An 18,660-nucleotide genomic window follows, 5' to 3' on the forward strand; every position below is an offset into this window, starting at 1 on the left:
CATACACACTAAATTATGGGCATTAAACCCATGGGTGCTAATGGGCTGGAATTCTTCTCATGATAACATCAGGCAGATAGGCCAGTACTATATTACAACTGGGAACCAATACACTGGAATGGTTGTTTTTTTGTTTTTTTTTGAGACGGAGTTTTGATCTTGTTGTCCAGGCTGGAGTGCAGTGGTGTGATCTCGGCTCACTGCCTCCTGGGTTCAAGTGATTCTCCTGCCTCAGCCTCCCGAGTAGCTGAGATTACAGGTGCTCACCATCATGCCCAGCTAATTTTTGTATTTTTAGTAGGGACGGGGTTTCGCCATGTTGGCCAGGCTGGTCTTGAACTCCTGACCTAAGGTCATCCACTCGCCTCGGCCTCCCAAAGTGCTAGGATGACAGGCATGAGCCACCATGCCCGGCCAACTGGAACGATTTTAAAGGAGCTGGTATGAAGTTTTAAAAATGTTTCACACACCAAATGGTATTCTTACTAAGACTGGCTGTAACTATTTAAGGTCAAGGTCAACCACTGCAGTTGAATAATGTGGATTTCAACCCATTATCTTCTATTACTATTGCAGAAGTCTTGCTGCCCTTGGTTTTAAAGGGCTTACGTTGCATACTCACCCATGAAGCTTACCTGGGCCATATCATCTAAACAGTTGAAAATGTACTTTCTTGCTTCTTTTGACTTAATCCCTGTCTCTGCTTCATGGTCATCTGGTGTCTGTCAAGAGAGGCAAAAGCCAATTGGTAACGTGACTTAGCTGCTCATCACTGGGACTCAAGCCTTGGAACTCCTGTGTCTCACAGAGGGTCTCTTTCCCACATTTCGGAAGAGATTTTGATTCTTCAATGACCTGCACACCTGCAATTCCCTTCTCTCTTCATCCACACCAACCCATCCCTCCTCCTTCCCATGCACACGTGTCAGGGGCTGGCTCCGGGTCAGGTATGGAGCAGTCTTGCTCCATACCACAGGCTGATCAAGGTATGCCACATCCTCGATCAGCTTACAGCCTTCTCTGAGTCTAAGGAATAAGGCAAGATTCCACTGTGGAAAAGCAAAGGGCTTTCCCATGCATTTTCCAATTTTATTTAATAAACCCTTATGCACATAGCTCTTGCTACGTGCCAGACATTGTTCTAAAGCACATTTATTCATTTAATAGTTTTGACAACCACATTAGGTAGCACAGTTACTATCCCCATTTTCCAGATGGGGAAACAGGAAGAGAAAGCTCAAGGCACTTGCCGTGGTCACATGGCCAATAGGTGGCAGCTGGCCCCAGAGTTTGTGGCTGGGCTGCCCCTCTATTGGTGGCTGAGACACAGACCTACATTCCCCAAATGGCTGGAGATACTGCTGTTTCCAATTACTATGGATTTCTGTACTCATCCATGAGGTAATCCAGAGGTAATTCATCCTCAAAATCTCACTCAAGGACAGCACACCTGGAGCGGCTTAAGTCCTGGGAACAGCTGGACATGTGGGACTGAGGCTCTTCAATAAAACACAGCAGCAAACTCCAGCCTCACCCTCCTCCACCAGAGGACTCTTTTTACTGGACCTGACCTTGACACTCACCCTCACAGTTGCCAAATGCCAGGCCTCCCATCAATAGCCTGAGTGCTTGCTCAGTTCCCAAATCTCTTTTCTCAGTCTTTTGTGACTACTGGATATATATTATCTTTAAACCATATTAGAATTTGGCTGCAGATTCCATTAAAAAAACAAATCCAAAACAACAACAAAACAAACACCCACCCACCCTGCTGCAAAAAAAGAAATACCTAAAATGAAACATATTTAAGACTTTATTATTTTCTTTTTACCAGGAAAATACTTTGATTTTAATTGCTAGGCACAGATCAAAGTGAAAGCAAACTATGTTTCTGTTAAAGTGAAGCCTCTGCCCCCGGAGTTTCAGGTTTATGGTTACTTGTGTGAACCAGACACCTCCCTGGGCCTTAGGATATTCCCATGGGCTCACCAGGCAGCCTCCTTTGCCTGGAACCCCTCTCCCTAACCCCCATCACCCCAGCCGCCACCCCACACTTCTCTACTGGGCAAACCCGCTTCATTCTTCCTTTTCTTTTTTTGAGACACAGTCTCACTCTGTTGCCCAGGCTGGAGTGCAGTGGCACAATCTCAGCTCACTGCAACCTCCGCCTCCCAGGTGCAAGTGATTCACGTGCCTCAGCTTCCTGAGTAGCTGGGATTACAGGCGCATGCCACCACGCCCAGCTAATTTTTATACTTTTAGTAGAGACGGGGTTTCACCATGTTGGCCAGGCTGGTCTCGAATTCATGACCTCAAGTGATCCACCCGCCTCAGCCTCCCGAAGTGCTGGGATTACAGGCGTGAGCCACCACGCTCCCTCTTCATTCTTTAGGGCCCAGTTCAAATGCTCCTCCTTGCCCCTCTGCTGCAGGCAGAATTAAATGCTCCTTCCTCTTGGCACCCACACCCATTCTTGACCAGGAACAGGGCCCTTATTACAGTGGGCGGGAGCTTGTGGCACATGGTCCTGTCTCCCTCTGGACTGCCAGCTCTCAAGGGCAGAGTGGGGTTCGTTTCTCTCCCTAGCACAAATCAGACAGTCATCAAGGCTTATCGGATTAAATCCTGGGAGTTCAGCAATCATAAGGTGGGACTCTCACAGGCGGCGATAGGCCAAGGGAAAGAGGGGCTTCTGAGCATTCAGATTCAGCCACACCACGTATTAACAACAGCACCCTCAGCGCCCTCATTTTGCTGACTGAATCAACAGCTCCCCACTAATGGGTCTACGGCCCTCTTCCCTAAGCGCTGGGCCACTGTGAGGAGTGGAGGAGACGCTCTTCCTACCTTCAGTCTCCACAAAGGATATGGTGAGTCCGTGTCACGGTTGAAAAACCTAGTTGTCTTTGTCCCGGCGCTTAATAAATATTCAGCAGGCAAACCCTGTGTTTGTGAAATATACCGAATCTGCAAGAAAAGATAAGAATGAGGTCAGGGCTTTTCCTGTCACTATACATATGGTATACTACTAATGGCTCTGCTGGCTTTGAGAAAAATGAAAATGACAATTTTTGTAGGGAAAGAAGTTAACAAAAAAGAGAAAAAAGAGAAAGGAATAAAGAAAAAATAGCAAGGTTAAGGGAAGCAAGGTTTGGGAGACAACGTGACATTCCACAGTCCCGCCCATTTGTCATGTAATCAATGAAATGCTAATCCAGGCTATTTTCCAGATGAAGAATGAGGTCTTGTGAATATCTGTGTCATCTGGACCCACCTGATCATACTCTGAAGCTCCTGGATATAACGGCCAACCCAGGAACAATTCTGCAATAACACAGCCCAGGGACCACATGTCAATTGCCTCACAAAATGGTAAACCAAGGATGATCTCAGGGGCCCTGAAAAGGAAGAATGGAAGAAACCATTAGCAAGTTGGAAATGCAGGAAGCTGTTTCTATATGAATACTATCTTTCAAACCTGGGGTGCCATTACTGACTCCTCCTCTGAAGGGCCTGTGGCTCTCAGGAGAGGCGCTGCGCTACAACAATCCTTCCATTCTTTGGCTTGGTCCCCTCCATTAGTGGAGGGCCCACTTAGAAGGTTGGCTGAGATGAAGGATAAGTCTGTGTGTTTAGAACACACCTACAGAGAACCACGTCTACTGACTTCATTACCTTCACACGCCAATCAGATGAGCTAACAACCATTTTAGAGATATTCTGAAGTTATCTTTTGTAGCTGAAAGTCTGGGAAACTAATCTTCAGAGAATGCCTGGTTTTTACAAAGGAATTCTGAAACGCAGGTCTTCTATTTTCTTCTGTCTATCTAGAGATGGGAACTCACTATGTTGCCTAGGCTGGAGTGCAGTGGCTATTCACAGGCATGATCATAGCTCGCTATAGTCTTGAACTTCTGAACTCAAACAATCCTTCTGCCTCAGCCTCCTGAGTAGCTGGGCCTATAGGAATGCACAACCACACCTAACTCGAGGTATTCTACCTTCAGGAAGATGTAAAACAAGCTGTCCCCTTCCCAAAATAATGGGATTAAGTCCAATATCTGTTTATGCCAATTATCCTTTCTTAAGAATTTACATCACACTTTCTTAAGGAAACATTGCTATTTTTTTATTAGCTTCTAAAAAGCTAATCTTCTTAAAAGTTACCTAATATTACAATTATAGAAGCCCATTCATCAATACAGAGTCTGGTATCAACCAGGATTCCAGCGTAAACCCCATGAACAACCTGTTCCTGAATGCAGGAGTTCTGTCCCTTCAAGGAAATCACCTAAACCCCAAGAGAACATTTCACAGGGAGTTGGTAATCAACACTAAAGAGACCACCCAGGTACATCTTCTTTTCTAAGAATCTGTCATGATTAGGTAGGGGTATGTTTTGGACAAAACCAGGCTCAAAGTTTGAGATATGAACACAGCTTATGTTTTTTTAAAAAAAAATGTCTCAAGGCCAGGCACGGTGGCTCATGCCTGTTATCCCAGCACTTTGGGAAGCTGAGGCAGGTGGACTGCTTGAACCCAGGAGTTCAAGAGCAGCCTGGGCAACATGGCAAAACCCTGTCTCTACCAAAAACAAACAAACAAACAAACCCAAATTAGCAGGGTGTGGTGGTGTGTGCCTATAGTCCCAGCTACCTGGGAGGCTGAGGTGGGAGGATTGCTTGGACCCGGGAGGTGGAGGTTGCAGTGAGCTGAGATTGCACCACTCTACTCCAGCCTGGACGACAGAAATAGACCCTGTCTCAAAAAAAAAAAAAAAAAAAAAAAAAGAAAGTAGCTCAAGGCATTCTGCTGATAATGAAATGCATTAGCCTGATTTTTGTTTTCTCTATAAATTTTCCACTTCACTAAGAGATGGTAGAAGAGGCTACTTTCCTACCCTTTCTGCAGCCTGGAGTGGGAGTGAAGGGAGCTGGGGAGACCTTTCTCTTGGTTACCTTTCACACACCTAGCATGAGAGTGGGGAGGAAGAGGGCGATCAGAAACACCCCCACTGGTCTTGGATCTTCTAGCTGAATTTTTCTCTACTGAAAAAGTACCTCCTCTTCCCCCTTTAAATTTGTTCTCATTGCTAATCTTTTTTCTTTATATAATAGTATTGAAAAGAAGAAAACAAACAAAACCCAAAAATGTCTTATTACCAAGTTCTGATTTTTCACATGTAAAATGGAGTTTGGCCAGGTGTGGTGGCTCATGCCTGGAATCCCAGCACTTTGGGAGGGTGAGATGGGAGGATCACTTGAGCCCAGGAGTTTCAGACCAGCCTGGGCAACAGAGTGAGACCCTGTTTCTTAAAAAAAAAAAAAAAAAAAGGGCTAGGCGCAGTGGTTCAGGCCTGTAATCCCAGCACTTTGGGAAGCCAAGGTGGGAGGATCACTTGAGGTCACGAGTCCAAGACCAGCCTGGTCAACATGGTGAAACCCTGTCTCTACTAAAAATACAAAAATTAGCCAGGCGTGGTGGCGCAGGTCTGTAATCCCAGCTATTCAGGAGGCTGAGGCATGAGAATCGCTTGAACCCAGGAGGCAGAGGCTGCAGTGAGCTGGGATCGTGCCATTGTACTCCAGCCTGGGTGACAGAGTAAGAGTCCGTCGCAAAAAGAAAAAAAAAAAAAGCCAGGCATGGAGGTGCGCACCTGTGGTCCCAGCTACTCAGGAGGCTGAAGTGGGAGGACTGCTTGAGCCCAGGAGTTTGAGGGTGCCATGAGCCATGATTTGCACCACTGGACTCCAGCCTGGTAACAGAGCAAGACCCTGTCTCAAAAAAAAAAAAAAAAAAAAAAAGAGTTTATTCCTTTCCTCACAACTAGAGACTGGGTACTGGCTACTACGTGCTTCTAGAGTACCAGTCACACTTGCTGGTCTGGGCAGCAGAAGGAGTGACCGCTGGGGGCTGGAGTGAGTTGCCTTGTTGCTATTTAATGAACCTTCCATTGTCCCCATCACTCGCTGCTGGGCGTCTTCAGCTGCCAGTGTTCTGCTTGGCACTTCACCCCCTCTTTGGCCTTTGTCTCCTTTGGTCCCCACATTGGACTGCGCATGTATTATCAGGGGCCACTCTTACTCACTGGCACTGATGAGCTGGGGATGCCTGTGGTGGCTCCAAGACATGTCCCTGCTGCACCCTTGTCTTCCATGTGACCACGAGCCCACCACCTGCCTAGGCCACCTGTGTCAGTGTTGGCCACATACCAGGGCCCCCAGGTTCACTCATCATTGTGTGTAACTGATAAGATTACTGCCAGGTTGCCTCTAGCAGTGCCTTTAGAGATCGTTTCAGTTTATTTAAAACATCACATCCCTTAGAAAAAAGAAGGGACTATCTGTTTCAGGTTTTTTTTTTTGTTTTTTTTTTTTTGAGACAGAGTCTTGCTCTGTTGCCCAGCCTGGAGTGCAGTGGCATGATCTTGGCTCACTGCAACCTCCACCTCCTGGGTTCAAGCGATTCTCGTGCCTCAGCCTTCCAGGTAGCTGGGATTACAGGCACCTACCACCAGGTCTGGCTAATTTTTGTATTTTTAGCAGAGACGGGGTTTCACCATGTTGGCCAGGTTGGTCTCAAGCTCCTGATCTCAAGTGATCCACCTGCCTCAGCCTCCCAAAGTGCTGGGATTACAGGCAGGAGCCACCATATCTGGCCAGAAAAGAAGGGAATATCTGAAAAGAACACTACCAAAAAAAGTATTATGGTGTCAGAACCTGCTTTTCTCTCTGCCCTCCCTGTTCTAGAGTCAGGGGTGGCCTCCTGCCTCCTCTCGCGTGGATCTAGGCCTCTTCATGGGAGGAGAGTTTTGGCCTGGACTGCTGGCTCAAGGATCAAGCACATTCTCACCTCTGTCCCCCGATTCTTGTCACCTGGCCTCTTGGGTGGCCCCTGCCCTCTTGCAGCCTGACGTTTGGAAGTCTGACGCTCCAGTCTGTAGGTTTGGATGTTTGACACTCAAGTAAGTCTTAGGAAGAGGCCGGTCTGGCCCCAGGGGACTTCTCTGAACTTGACTATGGGCCTGCCCTTCCTATCAGGTTAGTTACGTGGTTCTCATGGCCCGGAAGGCTGTTCCTAACCCACGGAAACCTCGTTTTCCAGTTTCCATTCCCCAGTGATGAACAAGGCAGACTGCAACAACTAAAATGGCCACACAAAGGCACTTTAGTGATGTTCTTTAGCAGGAAACACCAGACATAGATTTTGACGACTGACGTGACATGAACGGGGCCTGGGAAAATTGCTTGTAGTCCACCAAGAAAATGAAATGGCAGCCATTCACGGTACCATGATACGTGCCGCAGAATGTTCCTGCTGCGACCGTAAAGAACAAATGCCCAGGCATCTGGCTAGGTGGCTGGGAGACAGTACTGTCCGCGAAGGCCTCTGATGCTGCAAAAGCCACATCAAAGCACACAGGACAACTCGAGTCGAATACAAAACGTGTGTCACAGAAAGACACAGACATAAAAATCGAGCCGACACAGCACACCACATGCTCTAGCGGCTCCCACGTTAGAAAACAAAGCAGAACACAAGAACAAAACAGAACACAAAAAACAAAACAAAAGCCCCAAACACAAACCTTTCCTAATCCCTTCGTCTCCCAGCAGCTGCTGCCCTAGTTCTCAGCTCCCCTTCAAGGCCCACTCTCTGGAGAGAGTCATCTCCCCCTGTGGTTCCCACCTCTTCACCTCACAGCATTTGCTCAGCCTCCTCTAATTGGAGTTGGACACTCTGCGTCACTGATGCGCTGCACTTGTTGAGATCAGCAGTGATCCCACGTTGTCACATCCGTTGATCAACTTCTTAGCTCTGTGACCCGGGAGCCACATTTTTTTCACGCGGGTGATCATTCCTTCCTGCCCTGAAACACTTATTCTTGGTTTTCATGACATCGCTTGCTCCCCATATCTGTCCCGCCTCTCGGCTTGTGGCTTGCCCATTTCCTTTGCAGGCTCGCCCTCTTCTATCCAACTGCTGTGTGTTGGCCAAGTCCTAAGCCCACCGTCTTTTCTCCTTCCACCCAGCCCTAGATAATTGTTATGGGTTGAATTGTGTCCCCCTAAAAGTTATGTTGAACTCCTAATTCCTGGCACCTTGGCATGTGACTTTATTTAGGAATAGAGTTGCTGCAGATATAATTAGCTAAGATGAGGTCACACTGGAGTAGGTGGGCCCTAATCCAATGTGACTTGCATCCATATCAGAGGGAAATCTGGACATAGATACTGACACAGCAGCAAGATGGTCATGTGAAAAGGGAGGAAGAGATTGGAGTGATGCTGCCACAAGCCAAGGACCACCTGGAGCCACCCGAGGCAGGAAGAGACAAGGAAGGCTCTACCCCTGGAGCCTTCAGAGGGAGCATGGCCCTGTTGACACCTTGATTTTGGATGTCTTTTGTTTTAAGCCAGATATTTTGTGGTACCTATTTCAGCAGCCCTAGGAAACTGACAGTCATCTTACTCGCTCCATAGGTTTAAATTCCATTTGTATTCCCAGGTTTGTCTCCATCTTGGAATTCTCCTTCTGGCTCTAGATTTGCATTCTGGAAGCCTGGTATTGCCTCTGGAATGTCTCATAGTCATCTCCAATTCCACACGTCTAGAAGGGAACTATTCTCTGATCCCCCTCTCTAAACATATTCCTTCCACTGTCCTCCTCATTTTATGAAAGGGAACCACCACCCTCCAGCTGCTTAGGCAGAAATCCAGGAAAGATGTTTGATTTCTTCATCCCCACCATCTATCCACTAACATGGCCAGCTCCAAAGTCTCAAGTCAGCCCGATTCTCCATCCCCCCTGCCGCAGCAGTGGCGCTGGTCACCCCTGCGTCACCTGGAGCTTCCACTGGAGCCTTTCCACTTGTCTCTCCCTTCCTTGTGCCCACTTCCTCCATGGCAGCCACAGGGAACAGATGGCACCCCACCCCCTTGCCGTAAGCCTTCAGGGGCTCCCCACTGGACTTGGAATGAAATCTAGACCCCTCCATGGCCATGGGGCCTCCACGATTGGGACCCTGCCCACCTCTCCACCATCACTGCCAACCACTCTCCTAGCTTAATACGTTGCAGGCCCGTTGGTTTCCTTTCCATTTGCAAGAGTACCTGGAGCTCCTTTGGAGCCAGAGTCTTCGTGGGATGCTGTTGCTTCTGCCTTAAATGCTCTCCCTGCTGGCTGTCACATGGCTGCCTCCTTCTCATCCCTCAAATCTTAGCTCAGCTGTCACGCTACAGACAGGCCTCCCTTGACACCAGTTAGTGTTCATATAGGGTGCCATAAATGCCACTTCACAGCACTTTCTTAACCTGCTCACTGTCTGTCTTCCCTGACCAAGTCTATGAGGGCAGCGCAGGCATTCTGTAGCCACTCATTAAGCATTTGTTGATCAAATAAACCTTTATTAAATATAAGAAAGTGTTAAAATATGGATTAAGACAAAGCTCTAAGGCAGTGCAGATAAAAGAGAGTAGAAGGGCTGAATCATTATGCAGCAATCAAGGTTTGGGCATGAGGGGGCAGGATTTAGCCCAAGGAGGAGCAGAAGCTGAGGCCCAGAGAGGGGCACGAGCAACCCGGCTCACACTCACCACAGCAGGGCAGACAGCAGGAGTGCCGAGGACACCTACTTGCAGGTGGCCAACAAAAGAATGACAGCAAAAATGACAGGGAGGAGGAACAGGAGGGCTAGCAGTGGCACCTGGCTCATGCAGGGTTAGGACTTGGGACCTCAGGGATTTAGCCCAAACCTCTTATTTTATGGCCATTGTCATTACGCCCTCTAGAGCCTCCACCTTAGCTCTTATGTTGAAGACTTTATCCTGCGCAGTCCCACTGCAACATGCGAAATCACATGCTCTTCCATCCGGGCCTCACTACAGCCACCTGCTGCTCTCTTGCCTTTGGTTTTAACCTTTTCCAATCCACTCTGGATCCCTCTCCCATCCCTAAGGGTGCAGCCTTTTCTCTGCACTCATGAGACATATTTCAGATACAGCCTGCCCCCCTCCCTGCCCGCTTCCATTCTTCCTTATTCAAACAGACACTGCCCACTGTCTCTGTGCTGGCTCTACCAGGTGACAAGCATACAAAGATCAATGACATACTCAGACCAGATTGGTCCAATAAATACTAACTGAGCACCCACTGGCCCCACAGAACCATCTTAAAGAATTTCCTCATCGCTATTTTGGGACATCAGAAATACTTTAAACATATATATGAAGTGTCAGACAAAATCTGCACCTAAGAAAGAGGACTCATTCCTTTCCAACATTCCCAAAGCAAGCCACTAAACATTCTTGTTCTGGAGAAAGAGAGTAAATAATTGTCTTTTTTTTTTTTTTTTTTTTTTTTGAGACGGAGTCTCACTCTGTTGCCCAGGCTGGAGTGCAGTGGCGTGATCTTGGCTCACTGCCAGCTCCACCTCCCGGGTTCACGCCATTCTCCTGCCTCAGCCTCCTGAGTAGCTGGGACTACAGGCACCCACCACCATGCCCGGCTAATTTTTCGTATTTTTAGTAAAGACGCGGTTTCACCATGTTAGCCAGGATGGTCTCGATCTCCTGACCTCGTGATACGCCCGCCTCGGCCTCCCAAAGTGCTGGATTACAGGCGTGAGCCACCGCGCCCAGCCAATAATTGTCATTTTTGACACACAAATACGTTTGCATATCTGCCTCTACTATACCTCCTGGAGGGCAGGGTCTGCATCTCACTTGTCCTTGATCCTCAGCCTGGCACACAGAAGCTGCTTCGTAAACAGCTGCTCAACACCCAGCCCATAAACCCTCAGGTAAGGGAGGTAGTTCCCCATTTGGCCCCCAGGAATCTTTGGGGACTTCAGACCATTTTGCTGTGATCTGATCTTGCAGAGGCCTTGTCCCCCTGCTCTGCTAGTCTATAAGGCTCTGAGGTCCTAGAAGTTCAAAGTCAAGTCTAAAATGTTTCTTTTCATCCAGCCCACCTGAAGCATGTTGGATGGTTGCTAAAGCATGCTTAATCTTCAGGGAAGCTCATTCTGACAGTCATTCTGAGCCAGAATTTGTTTCAAGCTGTCCTCACTCACTTATTAGAATATTCAACCACCATTTACTAAGTGTTTCCTCTGTGCCAGGTACTGTGCTGGGTGCTAAAGATCAAAAAGTAAACCAGCCCCCGTGGCTCTTCCAGGAGTTCACCGTCTAGCCAAGGTAGCAGCATAGCGACATCTGACATATAATGTGTGAAGTGTGTACATAGTATACAAAGATGGGGGAAATTGGAGGAGGAGAGAGAAAGCAGGATGGGCTTCCCAGGAGGAGTCTGAGCTGAGCCTTAGTAAGTGGCCAGGCAGGGGTGGCTACCACACACAGAGCAGCGCAAGTCCCCCAACCCCCATGTCACTGCTGTATCTCCAGCGCCTAGCACGCAGCCTGGGCATGTAGGTGCTCCATACACATTTGTAGAAGGAATGAGTCTACGTCAAGTGCACACCCTCAGCAGTTGCCAGTTTTCCCTGGAGCTGGCAATGCCACCTTGTCAGTACCTCCTATGTGAGAGGCAGACAGCTTGGCCTTTCTGTTTCAGAGTTTACATGGTTTTTTGGGTTGATCATCACATTTCGGTTGCTTCCACAGGGGCTGTTCCTGTTCTCGGTTCAGTTTCAGGCAGGTAGGGCTGCTGGTTCCTGAATACTGTGAGTGAGCATTTCCAGGTTCTGTCATAACTGATCTCTCATTTGCTCTTCCTCACCTTCACTGCTACAGCTCCACCCCATGGAACCATCTTAAAGAATCGCCTCATTACTATTTTGGGACATCAAAAATACTTTAAACACACATGAAGTGTCAGACAAAATCTGCACCTAAGAAAGAGGGGGATAATTTCTTTCCAACATTCTCATAGGAAGACACTGAAAATTCTATCTTTCTAAAGAAAGAGGAAAAACAACTGTCATTTTGGACACCATCAATATGGAAGCTTTGATGATTTAGCTCCACTCGCTCTCTTGACTGCACACACTGAGAAGCATTCCCAGATCATGTCCAGATCATATGACCCTGCAGGGGAATGGCCTCCAGTGGAGGTGTAGAGGCTGCAGAAGTCAAGAGGGCGTGGCCCGCACTTGGGATCCCTGTGTTCACCGGGTTGAATCCCAGCCCTGTCAGGTACTGGTTGTGTACCTACTTCTGGGTACAGGTATGAAGATTAGGTTAAACAGAGCATCATAGGGAGGCACCTTGCAGAGGCCTGGCATAGAGTAGTCAGCTGAACAATACTAAACCACTTATCTATAACACGTCTAAGTCCATGTGAAAGCAATGAAATAAACAGATCATCCCTCTTCCTTATTTTTTTTTTGAGACAGGGTCTCACTCTGTTGTCCAGGCTGGAGTGCAGTGGCACAATCTTGGTTGACCGCACCTTCCACCTCCTGGGCTCAAGCAACCCTCCCTCCTCAGCCTCCTGAGTAGCTGGGACCACAGGCACATAGAAACAGGGTTTCACCATGTTGCCCAGGCTCTTCTTGAGCTCTTGAGCTCAAGCAATCCTTCCGCTTCAGCCTCCCAAAGTGCTGGGATTATGGGTATGAGCCACTGCACCCAGCTTCCTCATTTTTTAAAGCCACTTTCTTTCTGATATGGAACACTCTGTTGAAATACATTAAAGCATATACACTAAACAACTGTTTCATTTATTTACACAAAAAGCTGAAAAGATTAATATAACCAACAGTGAAGTACCTACCACCTAGCTTTAGAAATAAAAACTCCCTGGCCGGGTGCAGTGGCTCACGCCTGTAATCCCAGTACTTTGGGAGGCCGAGGTAGGTGGATCACCTGAGGTCAGGAGTTCGAGACCAGCCTGGTCAACATAGCAAAACCCCGTCTCTACTAAAAATACAAAAATTAGCCGGACATGGTGGCACACACCTGTAATCCCAGCTACTTGGGAGGCTGAGGCAGGAGAATCACTTGAACCTGGAAGGTGGAGGTTGCAGTGAGCTGAGATTGCACCACTACACTCCAGCCTGGGTGACAGAGCAAGCAAGACTCAGTCTCAAAAAAAAAAAAAAAAAAAAAAAAGGAATAAAACTCCCTATCCACAATCCTCTTGCTTCTTCCTTGTGTGGAGAAATACTACCGTAACCTAGTGTTCCTTTTATTTCATCTCACATGAATGCTGGGTACATGCAGTACACTAGGCAATGAAGACTGAAAAGACAGCCATGCGCTTGGGCTGCTTGGAGTCCTAACAGTGTGCCAGGCTAGAGGTCAGAGTGATGCCCAGGGAACACAGCCCGGGGAACAGGTTTGGGAGGGTGGTCCCGTGGGTCTGAGGACCCTGGCGGGCAGAGTCAACCTGTATTACTGTGTCTGCTTATGGCGTCGGCGGCAACAAGGGCTGGGACGCAGGGTTCAGGGTATAGTCCCTTGCTCACCCCAAACACTTTGGTCAAGTCTGAGACCAGAGTCAATGTCTTGCTCATTTACATAGTTCACTGATAAAACAAGGGCAGGGTTCACTGCCACTCCGAACTTGGCTAATAAATCTGCAGCGCTAATCGGAGCGCACAGGCGGAGCTGTGCATTTCTGGAAAAATGTTACTCAATTTCTCTGAGTTTTTATTTCACCATCTATAAAATGTGATTATTAATCTCACTTTTTCTCTTGTCTCTATGGCAGCTTATGAAGATAAATTATGGTTGGCAGAATTATAAAACAGTTTAAACTCCTTGGAAGCAAGACACTCTATTAGTCCATGGTATTTTATAATCACTGGTATTATAAGGTGTACTCGAACTGCAGAGAAAAAGTCCGTTCCCACAAATATATGTAGATTGAAAGTAACCTCAGTATGGCTGGGGCAGAAGCAATCAAAATGTAAAACTGTATTTCAGATGGGTTGTTAAATCTTATGTTTCCACTGCAAAAATAAGGAGACTTGCATTGCTGTCTTGAGCTCTGAGCCGCTGTTTGAGCTGGTGACCGGGAGTGGGAGGCAAGGGATTACAGTGAAGCAGCACAGGACCCAAGAAACAGTGGCAGAAATCTGAAGAGCAGGGAGGAGGAGGAGGCTATTTCAGAGGAATTGGAGCCAGAGGTAAGAGAGAGCTGCACAGAAGACAGCCAGAAAGGCAAGGGCTGGAAAGCACCTCGGGGCAGCTGCATGGAGAGACAACACGCCCTGTGACCACAGGCAAGCCTGCTGGGAAAACAGGGGCAGCCTCCCCACAGGATGAATCCACACCATGCCTAGGGGGATCCAGAAGGTCCAAGTGGAGATGTAGATGGCCATTGAGGTGAGCTAATCCCAGGTCAACCTGTGATTGGATTCTTAAAAAGACACACAGCTTCCTAGGCAAACAGATTAGAGAGAAATAGCTTTGTCTTTGATTAGGGTGATAGGCAGACAAGCAAAAGGAAAAAGGGACCCAGAGATGAAGCTCTAGGAGCAAAACATGGGGGAGGTTGACAAGGGGCCCACCCATTGCGCTGGCTTCCACGGAGCCATCCTTGGAATGGCCAAGCCAAACACCGTGGACCCCAAGATCTCTGTGCACTCTGCAGCAGGGTACTTTTGCCTGGTTATAAGCTGAAGAAATTAAGGTGGAGAGCTGCTGCAAGGGAACAGGGTTCCAACTCCAAAAGGAGAGCTGGGGGGACAGACACGACACCCAAACTTCTGGGTGGTTGCAGCTTGATGTAACACACGTAGAACCACTGTTGCAGAGATTTTCTACCTAAGGGGCCGCTGCTGATGTCCATAAAACTGTGTGCTAAGGAGGATCATTTCAGACCCTCACTGATGATTCTGTCATAACTGAGTATCTTCAGCTATCACCAATACAACTGCTGAAGACTTCAGAATGAACCATCATATCCATATGGAGGTTGACATAATTGCAGTTGGGTCTAGATGTTGACATCACTCTCATGGCACACTTGGACAGTCTCTTAAAGGATGCAGGCTTCCTTGATTCAACTGGCCATTCCCTGTATAATGTTAGAATCAGATTGGTGGTTTTTTCTATTCATATTGGCAGTGAACATCTTGGCTCTGAATATGTACTAAATACACACACACACACACACACACATTTTCACACTGATCCTTCGTTCTTAGTCCTGCTCCAACTCTGCTAAGCGTAGCACCAAAATCTAACTCACTTGTTTACATGCCAGAGGAGAAGGTTGCATCTGCAACTGAAATGAATATAATCTCCAAAGGCTTCTGGTGATGTTGGTGCAAACTGGAAACCAGTTCTCAGATGTCCAGAGCATACTGGCCTCTAAATTTGTGGTTATGTGCTTGTGCATGTAGAATAAAGTGAAGAAAGTACAGCCAGGGACATGGATCCACCTAAACGATATTGACTTGACTTGGTGAAATAAGAAAAGCAAGAAGGGAAGGAAAGAAGAAAAAAAAGAAAACTATGAATTGTAATGTCAATGAGGAAGGTTCCTAGAAGAACCAGTTTGGACTCCATGATAAGTATTTCAAAGATACTCACGCTGCCCTGTAATTCCTGAGATCCTTATACTCCTGACACGTGCTGTGCCTGCTTTACCCATCCCTGGCCTGGGTGGCCCAATATCCCCCAATCTGGTCTCTGGTGCTATACCATGAAGCTCTGCGTTGCTGGAGAAAGCCTGTTCTGACCTCCCAGCACTCTACCAGACTACAGTGTCACCAGGCCACGCTTTATGCTTGGTGACTTTTGTCAAAGAATGTGCTCAACAAATGTTTGCAGAAGCACCTATCAGCCAGAGAAATGGAACCATGTGTCTCTGCAGGCGCCTATCTATGTAATCTTTTCATATGTATACTGCTCCAGGCTCTTTTTAAATGTTTTTATCTTTTTTTTAATTATGAAAGAGAATATATATACAAAGAAGTATACAACAAAAACGTATACCTTACCAACTTATTGGAAAACAAAGACCAGTGTCACTACCAGCCAGGTGAAGAAACAGAGCACTGTCAACATCACAAAAGCCCTGTGGTATTTCCTCCCATCTGCTGTCCCTCCTCCTCAAAGGGGCTCTGAAGTCAGCATGTGTGGGAGGTGACATGCAGCCTGCACACTCAAGCCTGGGTATGGGTGCACATCGGTGTGGCAGCCCCCATGCCTCAGCTGTGCTCTGCCACTGTGCTCAGATGAGGCTCCTGCCCAGGTGAGCGCAAAGGCCAGAGGCTGGGAATCCCAACACAGTGGCTGAGAAAGGAGCCAGGCCTCAGCCATTCTTTTATGATGGTCCTCATCATGGATCCTTTTGTTGATTGTTTTTCTTCCGATTCATTGTTAGTCTGTTGACTGAAGCCGAGGGTTGAAACTGGGCATTTAGAGCTGTGTTGGGAAGCCTGCTGATTCTGGGAAGGCCTAACCCAAGTCCCACTGTCACCTGCTGTCACTTTTCAGCTTTCTGGGACCACTCTTCTTTTCTCTGCACTGGCAAGGGATTTGGAATTTCAATTCCTGTGGATCAACTGCAGATGTGGCGTCTTCACTTTATTGAGCCTGGTGATGTTACCCACTTATAGTGATCATGAGATGTGAGGCTGGGGAAAAGGCTGGTCTCTTCCACACTAACACATTAATTCAAGGTTCACCCTCTACTCTAGATAGATGCATACTAAGAAAGTAACATCACTTATGTGCAACTTTACTGATTTAAATGCAAAACTTCTCATTGCTTCAACATTTAGCTTCGACTGGTTCATGGTGAGGCCTCAATAAGTGTTTGCTGGATGAATGAATGAACCAACAACAGGCAGAAGAAACACGATGCTTTCCTTTCCAAGGTTCCCCGTGCCTCCACTGGAGAAGCCCCGAATCCCCAACTCTCAGATGAGTGACTGTGCCATAGACAAGGCTCATCTTTGGGGTATTTTCTTTCCTTACAGCACCATCTGATCATGTGGCTTGTGGAGCTAAGTCACAGTCAGTCTTTATGGCTGACAGTCTGGGATAAAAGACAGAAACTTGCTCCTTCTTTGAAAGGGAGATACATTCAGTGTCACCAGCCGGAGACATACCAATTAAGAGAACAGAAGCCAGAAACTTGAGCTATGAAAAGGAACCCACTCAGTAAAAATGCCAAACACAAGTTAGAGAGTGAATTTCCATTGCAGCCTAAGGGATATTCCAATAAAACAGGTATCGTCTGAGGAGGTCTCCCCCACTGCACTGTGTGTTAGGTGGAAAACTACTGAGAAAGCAGGGCCGAAACCCACTAATACCCTACCTAAGCAAGTTTCCAAATAAAGCCACTACTCCTGGCCGATGGAGTAGGCTCTGATCCTGTAAGTACAGGATGCGGCCTGACTCTAAGCAGGCAGGTGTGAGTGCGGTGAGGGGAGCCAGGTGGATGAGGCTGGCCTTGCTCTCTGGAGACGTGCACGCCATCAAACCAGCAAAACAGGACTCACTGAGGGTATGTTTTTTACCCAATTTTAGAGCAGGAAGCATTCACAGAGTAAATGTGGCCACGGCCCGTCTGCTCACAGCACTCCTGGTTAGGACCTGCTGTGGTCCGGACAAGAGCGAGCTCTCACGGTGACTGGTTGGTTATTCCAGCAGGAGTTAGGAACAAGAAGATCTTGCCAAACAAAATGGGCATAAACTCCAGGTCTCCAGCCAAGGGCAGCTTACTCAGGGGAAACCTTCCAACACTCAACTTTTCTTAAAGGAGCTGAAAAAGAACAAACCAAACCAAAGTTTGCCTTCTTGTGTTTGGGTCACAGAGGAAATACTAAGCTGGCTCTTTACACCTCCCACTAGGGGGCGCTGAAGTGCAACAGACACAGGCTCCGAAAGCCACCTGAACCTTCAACTTCTATGGAGACACAGGGACGCGACCCACTGGGTAAGGGAACAAATGGTTCCCTTAAGGCTGGTGCGGTGGCTCACCCATGTACTGCCAGCACTTTGGGAAGCCAAGGCGGGAGGATCACTTGAGGCCAGGAGTTCAAGAGTAGCTGGGGCAACAAAGTAAGACTCCGTCTCTACAAAAATTTTTTTAAAAAATTAGCCAGGAGTGGTTGTACACACCTGTAGTCCCAGCTACTCAGGAGGCTGAGGTAAGAGGATGGCATAAGCCTGGGAAGTCGAGGCTGCAGTGAGCTGTGATCACGCCACTGCACTCCAGCCTGGGTGACAGAGTAAGACCTTGTCTTAAAAAAAAAAAAAAAAAAGGAAAGAAAGAAAAGAAAGTTTTCAGATGAGGATACCACTGCTCCATCTTCTCATAAACCAGTTTTCTTATCCTAACAATGGGGCCTCTTTGTAGTCCAAGAACAGGGACTCTCCTACAGTGCCTTTGGAACGGAGCAACATTCAGCAAAAGAGATGAGAATGCTCATTTTGTTCTCGTGAGCCCCAAACACTACTCTAGCCAACTGAGCTAACCAGCTTGTGGAATCAGGGAGCTGTCACACATCAGCTGGGGCTTCGCGTGGAGAAGGGAAGAAAGGAAGGCAGGAGGAAGGGAGGGAGGGACTCTTGAGGGAAGTCAGAGAAGAAAGAGTGAGGGGCGGTGAGGCAGCACCTGAGACTCTTGGTGGTCCCAGACTCTCCCTGAGCACACCCAGGCTTCCCCTCCGCACCTCTGTCAGTGGCCCTGTGGAAAGCATGTCTGGCCTGGCTGTCATGGAAAGCCTTTGAAGCT

General features: G+C 47.7%; 1 protein-coding gene across 4 annotated transcripts in view; it reads right to left on the reverse strand.

The window, feature by feature from the left end:
- Positions 1 to 18,660, reverse strand: part of HIPK2 (homeodomain interacting protein kinase 2) — a 216,168-nt gene that overhangs the window by 66,704 nt on the left and 130,804 nt on the right. For all 4 annotated transcript variants that reach the window (XM_034965088.3, XM_034965086.3, XM_055115447.1 and 1 more), the window contains exons 3-5: positions 3,275 to 3,398; positions 2,848 to 2,967; positions 636 to 722 (exon numbers count right to left, since the gene is read on the reverse strand). In XM_034965088.3, the coding sequence (XP_034820979.1) occupies positions 636 to 722; positions 2,848 to 2,967; positions 3,275 to 3,398 (331 nt within the window). The remainder of the gene's footprint in view (positions 1 to 635; positions 723 to 2,847; positions 2,968 to 3,274; positions 3,399 to 18,660) is intronic.

Source organism: Pan paniscus, chromosome 6, assembly GCF_029289425.2.
Source record: "Pan paniscus chromosome 6, NHGRI_mPanPan1-v2.0_pri, whole genome shotgun sequence".
In the NCBI taxonomy this organism is placed as follows: Eukaryota; Metazoa; Chordata; class Mammalia; order Primates; family Hominidae; genus Pan; species Pan paniscus.